Source organism: Myxocyprinus asiaticus, chromosome 44 (assembly GCF_019703515.2).
Source record: "Myxocyprinus asiaticus isolate MX2 ecotype Aquarium Trade chromosome 44, UBuf_Myxa_2, whole genome shotgun sequence".
Lineage (NCBI taxonomy): Eukaryota > Metazoa > Chordata > Actinopteri > Cypriniformes > Catostomidae > Myxocyprinus > Myxocyprinus asiaticus.
Genome location: NC_059387.1, coordinates 1,400,508 through 1,412,598, shown reverse-complemented (window position 1 = coordinate 1,412,598; position 12,091 = coordinate 1,400,508). Strand labels below are relative to the sequence as shown.

At 44.1% G+C, this 12,091-nt stretch overlaps 1 protein-coding gene across 1 annotated transcript in view; it reads right to left on the bottom strand.

Annotated features, from left to right (window-relative positions):
* The window catches only part of ofcc1 (orofacial cleft 1 candidate 1), a 180,593-nt gene that overhangs the window by 111,413 nt on the left and 57,089 nt on the right, over positions 1-12,091 (bottom strand). Inside the window, exon 11 of the mRNA XM_051686771.1 lies at positions 2,118-2,209. Within this exon, the coding sequence (XP_051542731.1) occupies positions 2,118-2,209 (92 nt within the window). The remainder of the gene's footprint in view (positions 1-2,117; positions 2,210-12,091) is intronic.

The window sequence follows — 12,091 nt, the reverse complement described above, 5'->3', positions numbered from 1 at the left end:
CATTATTCTGAAGGCAGGAGGTGTCAAGCAAAATGTGAAATGTCAAGCACACATTTTGCAGTGAATAATAAATACAAATTCAAACATTAAAAGAAATGAAAATAAAATCAATATAGCCCACAAACAGGTGAATGTCCCGTAAGTCTAGTCCTGTAAGAGGACACCAATATTTAGCTAAATAATAATAATAATAATAATAATAATAATAATAATAATAATAATGTTACATTTATATAGTGCCTTTCCAGAGTTCAAGAACGCTTCACATTTTCAAATTCAGCACAGTTTAAAGAAGAAGAATAAAAAGATGGGAGCATGTTTCAGTTTCTTCGTTTTACATAAGGAGTAGTATTCCTAATAGATGAATACTAAATGGAGCATTTAAAACTTTATGGAGCATTTTAACTTTTTCTGAATAAATTCTTAACCAGATAATTACATTAATCGCTGATGTGAATATAAATGTGGTCAACTTTAAGAGACGGATAGACGGGCTCCGATGTGAAATCATCACTTCAGGTCAGGAATTTAACATCTCGCTCAGGTTTAGGCTATAAATGAATACATGGGAATCACATGTGAATCATGTGATACATTAACAGACATTTCAAGAAGTGGAAAGTGTATATGATGTTGTATCTTAATGTTACATTTGATAAGCTCCAGACGGGCACAATTAACAGATACCACAAATGGAGTTGAGACCGCACCCATCCGATCTGAAATCACAACGTGTTCATTTTCAGGTTTACATTTTCATAACACAGATTAATAAATTATTTGTAATTTTGGATATGTTTATGTCATGATTCACTGTTGTTTTGCCTTATGTTTTGCCCCTGTCATCTGTCTCCCCTGTACTACACTTCCCATAATTCCCTGCCCTCATCACTGCCAGCTGTTCCCTATTGTTCTCACCTGTGTTTTTCTCTCCTGTTCATATGTACCAGTTCCCATCGTGGATGTTTCGCTTGTTTTATTTCTTAGTTCTTAGTTCAGCCTTGTTCCCGAATTTTCCGAGTTATTTTTGTACTTTTACTCTATTTCTTTATTAAACTTCTTTAGCCGCACCTAGATCCTGCTCTTGTGACTTCCTTCGAATCGTTACAGTTTATTTAAAATGTTGCTTTATCTTTGTGCTTCTTGGATAATCAGTCATACGAATATTTTTTATATTATTCAGATGAATCCATTATTCGTTTTGAAGTCATTATTCATGCCTTTCCGAATAAGATATTCGGCTTCGGGCACATCCCTAATATATGATATATCATATGTCTGACAAATGAAATAAATTATTGTTTGTGGCTTTTCTAAGGGACAAGCTAGTCAGAATATTGTAGTATATTGATTTGCATACTTTCACATAGTGGCTATGTTTGGAATAACACACTACCATACTACTCATACTCTTTGTGCAGTATGTACTGTACACTGTGCACAGACAGTAAACAAATGTGCAGTATACAACAGAGCACACTATGTAAATATTGTAATGCACAATGGCACTCTACTTGACCTTCCATTTTCATTTTGTGAGTGAACCGGAAGTAATAGGAGCTGTGACCATTAACATTAGGGATGAGATTTGTAAGGAATTTAATGATTGCGGTTCTGGTTCCTCTTAAAATTTTTTGAGAAAGACATATTTGAAAATAAGAAATGCAATTCTTATAGCGCTGTATGTTTCACGCTGTAGAATCAAAAGGACCGACTCATAAGAGTAATTCGCTGGGGAATCGAAATATACTGCTCACTGAAAATCATAAAATTCTTTAGGTACCGTTAACTGCTACTGAAAAAGAACCGGTTCTCCGTCCCCAATATTTTTTTCAAAATATTGAATTTAAAATGCAAAAATTACCACTTTCACTTCTGAGTGATAACTGAACGCCACTCACTGAATTAAACAATGTAATGAGGTCATTTGACAACAATGTAGCATACTACATTTTAAAAGGTTTATTGTTGCATACTGCTTCGCATACTGTTCTTGAGAAACAGTGGACGTTATAGGTACATACTATGTGGTATGCAGTTAGCATGCTAGTATTCCGTTCCGCACATGACCATAGACTCACACATGCACAGAGTCGGACCTGAGAGCTGACACTTACCGCAGTGAGAAGGTGAATTGATCCAGCTGATCTTTAGTGAGAGATCTGAGCGTCTCACCGTTTCTCGTGATGATCTTCTGCTGTCTGTCGCTCTGATAGAGAGATGCATGATGTTTAGAATCAGAGCAGGAAACAGTTGCAGTGATTTATCACAGGAGACAGTGACAGCAGCACATTTCACGCACACACACAATCAACAGAGGAAACAAGTGAAATTCACAGTACACACAACATCGAATCAAAGCTGTGGCAAACATAGAGAGAGAGAGGATCAGATGGAAAAACATAAAATGAGATATCGTCCAAGAAATGAAATTCCTCTCAGTCACTGACCACAACATACAACAACAGACAAGTCAAGCAAACGCAAAAGTTCTCCCTTACAGTCAAAGGAACTACAGCACATAATTGAGTCAAAATAATATATTCACACAACATAAATGCTGTGAAACTTTATTTTAATAACCTCAGAATGTCTCCCAGAACTGGCCTTATAAGAAAACCTGAAGAACACAAATATTATGACATTTTTACACTGGCGGGTTTCTGCCAGAGCTTTATATGCAATAAAAAGGAAATTCTGTATGAAACATCTATTTCAGTCAAGTGCACATACGAGATTTGTACCACACTGAAATAATACAACACCAGCATCTGTCACAGATACAGAATTCTGCAGAAAATCCAAAGAAAAATACCAAATGATACTTACAGAGTAGAAATAGACAGATTATCACTCATCATTAACAACAAATGATCATTTATCATGTGTAAAATTAACACCACACCACACTGTAACCAGAGTTGGGAATCCACTACAAATGATGATTACTCATCTCAAATTGTAATTTGATTTATTTACTCATTACTTCATAATAAAAGTAATCACAATACTAATACTAATTACTTACTCTTAAGTTACTTTTCATCACAGATTTGTTTGTTCTGTTTTGTTTTTCCGCTCAACTCATTCAAAGTTGTATCTATATGTCCTTCTTGTTCATTGTCGCACTCAAGTCACTCAGCAGCACGTTTCTCTCTTACAAAGACTCATTAGTGACTCTTCAGGTGTCACACAAACACAAACAGGCATACATATGAAATTAATTCATGTTTTAAATGTACATAAATAACACTATTTAAAAAAAATACTTGTAACCCAAGAGATCTATTTAAAGGGGCCATGGCATCATTTTTCATTAATCAAATTTCCCTTGATCTTTTGACATATGAGAGGTCATTGTACTATAAAAACATACTGTAAGATTCAGAACACAAAACTTCCTCCTCACAGCAAAAAAAGAGCATTTGTTGAAACCAGGCTGCCAAAATGACTCGTTCTCTACTTCCTCCACGTTGTGATGTCACACTGTAGTAGACATTTGCATCTGACCGCCTCCACAACAACAACACATCAACGCCTACTTTACCTTATCACTTCTGTAGCCCCGCCCAGTAGCAGTGAGCAGTGAGATGACAGGTCAGTCAAGAGCAGAGAGCCAATCAGAACAGTAGGCGTTTACTGTCAAGACTTAAAGGAGAAGCAGCACCAAAACAGAGCATTTCTGACAGAGGGTCAGAATGAGAGTGGAAAATGATAATATTTTACAAATGTATGACTGTTTTTCCCAACGCGAAGACCCCCAGAGATGCGCAGTCAGATCAGTGCTTTCCTTCCTGCAGGAGAGGTTGGAAGGGAGGCTATCCCCTTCCACCTTGGAGCAGGCTCACTGGGGGAAATGCATATTTGCGTAGGCCAGGGGGCAAGCCGTGTGCCATCGCGTTTATGCCGAGGGGAGCCTCGGTGAGGGCATACCAGAGCGGGCAGTGGGATGATTCTTGGGAGGCGAACAGGTCCACCTGTGCCCGTCCGAATCGACTCCAAATAAAAAAAAAAAAATTACTAATATAATAAGTGTTGGGACTCATGTATTCAGATAGAAGACAAAGGCAGGCCTAACACAGTCGAAAAAACCTAACTCAGACCCCCACATACCAGGTCATAAATTATACTGATAAAAATTGTGCCAAAATCAAACAAAGGGAGTCCAAAACAGACTACAAATCCCATGAAGCCTTGCTCACTAAAGGATTGAACTCTCAACTCCTATTGGATGAGGCACACAACAGAACGTCCCTCAAACCATGACATCATCAGGAGTAGAAATACCTCTGAAATGCTTCCGGGATTTGCTTCCAGCAACTTTGTTCACCGAGTATAGACGTAGCTCATCGCTGCTCTCAGGTGCAACCTCGTGGCACAAGGAGGTAACGTCCGACTTGAAACTGTGGCCATACAATCTCCATCTCGCTGGACGAGTTGAGATTACTCTGTGTTCAACCGAACACTCTAACGGATCCGAAGGAGACTGCCGAGCAATCCGCATCTTCATCCGTTTGCCTGCAGAAGTGAAGAGATTAAAGATTTCTCTTCCATCTTCAATCAAGTCGACATTTCTGAAGTTCTCCGCCAGCCCACTGAGAATCAACAGCCATGCCCGCCAACAGAGTGAGGAAATGGCCTCCCGTCATCACACAAGCCTCAAGGAACCGGGTCGGAGTTAAAGGACGGAGGGACACACATTCTACCTGCGTCCTCATGCGATTCAAGTAAGAGGTTTACGTCTGGGCAGAGATAGAATATTATAGTGTGTTATTCTTGTGTTTCAAGGTTTTTTGCTTGTACAGTTTACGGACCGCCATGTCCGCTCATTATTAATACTCAGGGTATTAATTATCACGAATTTGTGCTGCTGTATTGTGGTCCAACCAAATTGGACTGTTGTGCATTTTCGCCTTCGCGGGTGAGACCGGCAAACTGTTTTGACCATTAAGAGTCAAAGAACGCGGGACTTTTACGAGCCGTCCACCACGTCTCTGAGTGATAAACTAACAGCTGCTTTCTCTCCCACGATCGCGAAATCGGCTTAAGGGCCGTCACTTTATTCTCTCTCTCTCTCTCATACTAACCACACACACACACACACCTTATGTGTTATAGGATTATTTTAGTTTCCATATCTAATCATATCACTGTTTAGTTTGTAGTTGGAAGTTGGAAGTTTATTGACTGCATTGTATTAATTATTAATTGATATTACTGCATAAATAAACTTTGTTATGTTACAAAGAGAAGTGTTTTGGTTTGTTTTGCATACACCTGTGTCATGCTGACGGGATGTCAGTGCTCAGATTCAAGCCTTCATTCATTGTTTTTTCCCGAAAATCGACATTCTAATATTGAGACTGTTACACTATCTGGTTATTAGACCCTGATTCCAGGGTGGTGCCCCGGCGATATTAATCCTTATTAATATTCTATTGATTTTTGATAATTATCTTTGATGATTGTTGAATTTGAATGATCAATAAGCTAGTGTTAATTTTAATTAATGTTTCATCGATGTTAACAATTAATGATTATCTTTGATAATTGTTGATTTAAAGGATTAGAAAAAGCTAACATTGATTCTCATCAATGTTCTATTGATTTTAATAATTAATAATTGTCTTTGATAATTATTAATTATTGCTAATAACCAAACCCGCTCCTAAACGTAGTGCACTACATTTACTGGAGCCCCATATGAGGTTTCAATAAGTTAGATTCAATTAATTAATTTAAATATTAATTAATAACTAAAGAAATAATTATTAATTATTTCTGATAGTAACACTGATCTAAACAACCAGTAAAGCCCTACATAAGTGAACCTCAAGGAACATATAAAAAAATAAATAAAGGCATGTTGTGATTAGAGGTGGGTAGTAACGCGCTACATATACTTGAGTAGATTTTTGGAGAAAATGTACTTTTAAGAGAAGGTTTAATAGTGGGTACATTAATTTCAAATTAACATTTTTTTTCCTTTCTCCCCTTTTCTCCCCAATTTGGAATGCCCTGTTCCGAATGTGCTCTATGTCCTCATGGTGGCATTGTGACTCACCTCAATTCGGGTGGCAGAGGACGAACCTCAGTTGCCTCCACGTCTGAGACTGTCAATCAGCTCATCTTATCACGTGGTTTGTTGAGCGCGTTACCACGGAGACATAGCGCGTGTGGAGGCCCATACTACTCTCCGCCGCATCCACACACAACTCACTATGCACCCTACCGAGAGCGAGAACCACACATTATAGTGACCACGAGGAGGTTAACCCATGTGACTCTGCCCTCCCTAGCAACCGGGCCAATTTGGTTGCTTAGGAGACCTGGCTGGAGTCACTTAGCACAACCTGAATTCAAACTCGCCACTCCAGGGGTAGTCAGCGTCAATACTCGCTGAGGTACCCAGGCCCCCCACGAACAAATATTTTTAACTTTTACTTCATTACAGTGGACAATGTTCCTTTCGTTACATTACTGATTTTAATTAAATATGTTTTAATAAATGCGTAATTTATTGAAAGATTTTTGAATGGGACTTTTACGACAGCAGAACTTTACAGTTGCGCTTTGTCACTTGAGTCGAGCTCATTACTGCGGCAGCAGCAAGCACGCTAAACAAACACATTTGTCATGCAATAGCTTCATTTTACACCAAGACAAGCTGATATTTCAAGATTAGAATTGCAGCTCCAACTTAAGAAAACACACTGCGGTGAGTTTTGGCGATAGTGATAACGTGAGCTTGTCTGTGTTGTGGTGATGGTCATTTTCATGGTGAATCTGAAACTATGGGCTCTTATGACATAAGTTTCTATGTATACATTTTTATATCAGTGATGAAATATATCAGTGCCTACTGTATAAATCCATGTAAACATCCGTGTGAAGTGTAAATGCCTTTTGCTCTACTGATCATGTACATGCGTGACCATTGGAGTACATCTCTGCGTGTTCACACTGCACAGCAACTTTGCGTTTGACAGATGTGGCGCGTTTTTCTCATGGACAACAGAGAACAAACCTAAATATGCCTAACACGCTTCCAAATACAGAGATAAGATCCAGTTTACTTTTACTGTACAGAACTAATGATCTAAATTCTTTCTACACTGAAAATACTCTAACTAAACTAAACTAAGTATCCAAGCGGGACTTTAAAAAGTAGTGGAGGTTGCCATTAATAAAGCATGATTTTGCTTCTTTTTATTCAGCATTATACTGTATATGATTGGGCCTGTGGAATATTGTTCACATTTTTCACCGCAATAATTACTAGAATCTGATTTCCAAACACCTCTTCTAATTGACAGATTCGTCCAAATCTGACAAGTAAAGTGATAGTTCAGAAATAAATTAATATTATGTCATCATTTCCCTGCCCTCATGTTGTTCCAAACCTGTGTGACTTTCTGTATTTTATGGAACCATTCTGTCTGATATCTCCTTAATTGTGTTGCACTGAAGAAAGAAATTCATACAGGTTTGGAACAACATGAGGGTTAATGATGAAAGAATTCCCATTAATAATAATAATAATAATAATAATAATAATAATAATTGTTTTTAATAAATTGTTATTATTATTAGTAGTAGTAGTAGTAGTAGTAGTATTCTGTAATACATTTTAAATGTGGATTATGTAACGGAATATCGGGGAGTAAATGTCCATTGTGCTACATATGAAAGTAACTAGTTACTCACTACTTGAGTATTCTTTTAATTGGATACTTTTTACTCTTAAGTAATTATTTACATCACTACTTTTACTTCTACTTGAGTAATATATATTTTCTCAATTACTTGTACTTGAGTACAGATTTTAGCTGCTCTACCCACCTCTGGTTATGACCCCTTTAAATGTAACGTCATGGTTACTTGTGTAACCTCCGTTCCCTGATGGAGGGAACGAGACGTTGTGTCGATGTAGTGACACTAGGGGTCACTCTTGGGAGCCCGAGACACCTCTGGTCTTTGATAAAAGGCCAATGAAAATTGGCGAGTGGTATTTGCATGCCACTCCCCCGGACATACGGGTATAAAAGGAGCTGGTATGCAACCACTCATTCAGGTTTTATGCTGAGGAGCCGATATAAGGTTTGGCCATTTCAGCGGGTAGTTCAGCGTTGTGGCAGGAGGGACACAACGTCTTGTTCCCTCCATCAGGGAACGGAGGTTACACAAGTAACCATGACGTTCCCTATCTGTCATTCACTCGACATTGTGTCGATGTAGTGACACTAGGGGTCCCTATACGAAATGCCACAATTGGCTGAACTGTGTTACGTGAACTGGTGGTGTGGTGGGCAGACTACTGTGTGCCTCATAGCCAGCACACCAGGTCGACATGTAACCTCCCCCAACATAGTTATGAGTGTCGAACGACCCTTTGGGGACAAGTCGACTACCCAGAAGATAGAGACAGGCTTAACGCAGTCGTGGCCTCTTTTCCCCTTCTCTTTTTCCACTCCCTGAAAAAGAAGGGGGATTATCTGACTGGGCCGCCAGGTCTATTCGGGGGGTGTCCCTCCCAAGGGGAAGATACCGCGGAGACCACACCTCGCCCAAAGAGAGGGGGGGATATTTAAGTGGAAGAATACATCGTCTTTCCGACCATGTGGAGTGTCTTCAAGGTAGATCCTACCCAACGGGGCAGGAGTTACTACAAACATGGAGACTGGAGCAGGGGGGCTCTGCCCTAGGAAGACGCAGTTTGCAAACAGGGATACGAACTAGCGGAAGATATATATCGCATGGGGTTAGCCTTACAGGGAACCGCCACATGCAGAGCACCTACCCCAGAACAGGACTCTTAGTTAGCATGTGTACTGGGCCGGCAGTGAGTCTCTCCGAACTCAACTGCCACAGGGCTCGGAGGAAGTCAACCAGGGAACAAAGTTTGTGAACACTACTGGGAATTAATGGTGCATGTCTTCAGCTCAAAAGGAGGTGGAAGGCGCTATGTGCAAGCGATACACCCGGCCAGCTATCCCGGGCTTATCCGCTTGTGTTGCGTGCCACTACCTGGGACGAAACCGGTTCCACCCGGAGGTTGTAGAACCTTGCAAAGGTGTTGGGTGTTGCTCAGCCCGCTGCTCTGCAAATGTCTGTTAGAGTGGCACCTCTCGCCAGGGCCCAGGAAGCCGTTACACCCCTAGAAGAATGGGCTCGTAGCCCTACCGGGGGTGGCATGTCCTGGGCGAGATATGCCATAGTTATGGCATCAGTGAGCCAGTGGCCGATCCTCTGCTTGGAGACAGCGCTTCCTTTCCGCTGTGCACAAACAGCAGACAAAGAGCTGCTCAGAGATTCTAAAGCTCTGCGTGCGATCCAAAATGATGCGTAAAGCACGCACCGGACACAGCAACGACAGGGCTGGGTCTGCCTCCTCCTGAGGCAGTGCTTGCAGGTTCACCACCTGGTCCCTAAAAGGGGTGGTGGGAACCTTGGGCACATAGCCCGGTCGGGGTCACAGGATCACGTGAGTGTAGCCCAGATCGAACTCCAGGCACGTTTCGCTGACAGAGAACGCTTGCAGGTCACCTACCCTCTTGATGGAAGTGAGTGCAGTCAGGAGGGCAGTCTTCAAGGAGAGTGCTTTAAGCTCAGCTGACTGCAAAGGCTCAAAGGGGGCTCTCTGTAGACCATGAAGAACTACAGAGAGGTCCCATGAGGGAACGAGGCATGATCTGGAGGGATTCAGGCTCCTGGCGCCTCTACGAGAACCATGTCTGGGTGGGCCAGTAGGGTGCTACCAGGACGACCTGCTCCTCATCCTCCCTGACCTTGCACAGAGTCTGTGCAAGCAGGCTCACTGGGGGAAACGCATATTTGCGTAGGCCAGGGGGCCAGCTGTGTGCCATCGCGTCTATGCTGAGGGGAGCCTCGGTGAGGGCGTACCAGAGCGGGCAGTGGGATGATTCTTGGGAGGCGAACAGGTCCACCTGTGCCCGTCCGAATCGACTCCAAATCAGCTGGACCACCTGAGGGTGGAGTCTCCACTCTCCCCTGAGGGTAACCTGCCGTGATAGCGTGTCCGCTGTAGTGTTGATGTTGTCCGGGATGCCCGGGAGTGGCTCGCGGAGACTTGAAGTGCTGCTGACTCCAGAGGAGGAGACGGCGGGCGAGTTGTGACATACAATGAGAGCACAGACCGCCTTGGTGGTTGACATATGCTACCGTTGCCATGCTATCCGAAATAACATGTGCTTGCCCTGGATCAACGGCCGGAACCTCTGCAGGGCGAGCAGAATTGCCAACAACTCGAGGCAGTTGATGTGCCAATGTAGTCGCGCCCCAGCCCATTTTGGAGGCATCTGTCGTGGCCACGACGCGCCTGAAGACCAGTTCTAAAGGAACACCTGCTCGTAAAAACGAGAGGTCGGTCCAAGGGCTGAAAAGATGGTGACAGACCTGCGTGATGGCCATGCGATGTGTCCCGTGGCGCCATGCCCATCTCGGGACAAGAGTCTGGAGCCAGTGCTGAAGCGGCTTCATATGCATCAACCTGAGCGGGGTGGCCACCGCCGAGGACGCCATATGCCCCAGGAGCCTCTGAAAAAGTTTCAGTGGAACCGCTGTTTTCTGTTTGAACACCTTCAAACAGGCCAGCACCGACTGGGCGTGCTCGTTCGTAAGGTACGTCGTCAAGGAGACTGAGTCCAACTCCAAACCGAGAAGAGATGCTCTGAACCAGGAGGAGCTTGCTCTTTTCCCAGTTGACCCTAAGCCCTAGTCGGCTGAGGTGTGAGAGTACCAGGTCCCTGTGTGCGCACAACATGTCTTGAGAGTGAGCTAGGATTAGCCAGTCGTCCAGATAGTTGAGAATGCGAATGCCCACCTCCCTTAACGGGGCAAGGGCAGCCTCTGCGATCTTCGTAAAGACGCAAGGAGACAGGGACAGGCCGAAAGGGAGGACTTTGTACTGATATGCCTGACCCTCGAATGCAAACCTCAGGAAGGGTTTGTGTTGAGGAAGGATCGAGACGTGGAAGTACGCATCCTTCAGGTCTACCGCCGCGAACCAATCTTGATGCCGGACACTCGCCAGAATGCGTTTTTTTGTCAGTATCTTGAACGGGAGTCTGTGTAAAGCCCGGTTCAGTACTCGCAGGTCCAAGATTGGCCGCAACCCACCGCCTTTTTTCGGCACGATGAAGTAGGGGCTGTAAAACCCTTTCTTCATCTTGGCTGGAGGGACAGGTTCTATCACGCCCTTCCGTAGGAGGGTAGCGATCTCTGTGCACAGGGTGGCAGCGTTTTCGCTCTTGACCAAGGTGAAGTGAATACCACTGAACCTGGGCGGGCGCCTGGCGAACTGATTTGCGTAGCCGAGTCGGACGGTCCGGATCAGCCATCGCGACGGATTGGAAAGCATGAGCCAAACGTCCAAGTTCCGCACGAGGGGGACCAAGGGGACAATGTCGTTGGACATACCTGGCAGGTGGGGCCTCGCGGCGGGGCGCGAGGTGCCACACCACGTTGTGGCTGTGCTGAGTCTAGGGACATCAAAGCACTTAACTGGCTCCTTGTGACCATGCCCGGAACAGCCTGGGACGGGGGAGGAAGAGGCCTGTCCTCATAACCCATGGAGACTGCCACATCGTGAGAGCGGGGGAACTACGGAATCGGGGCCGGGCAGTAAAAGATGCCTCCCACGACATCGTCAGCTCCTCGTGCACTTCCGTGAAGAATGGCACTGGAGCGGGGCGTGGCTGCTTTGAGCGGTGCCACGAGCCCAGAAACCAATTATCAAGCCGCGAGGGTTCAGGGGAGAGCGGAGGGTTCCACTCTAACCCGACGCTCACGGCCGCCCGGGAAAGCATGTCCATCATTTCGGCATCGGCCTGTGACTGGGCAATCGTCCCCGAAGGGGGAAGCCCAGCTGAGGCTTCTGCATCCAACTGGACAAGCCTGCTCTCCGATGCTGCGCTCGAGAGCTCATCATTTTCGCGGGCTCCGAACAAGAAGCCAGACTCGCCGTGAGATGAGCCGGCGAACTCATCCGGAAGCCCAAATGAGGCATATGAGCGTGCTGGGGAATGGGAGGTCTGCGGGGGGATACCCGGCAGAGACCGGCTTGCTTTCT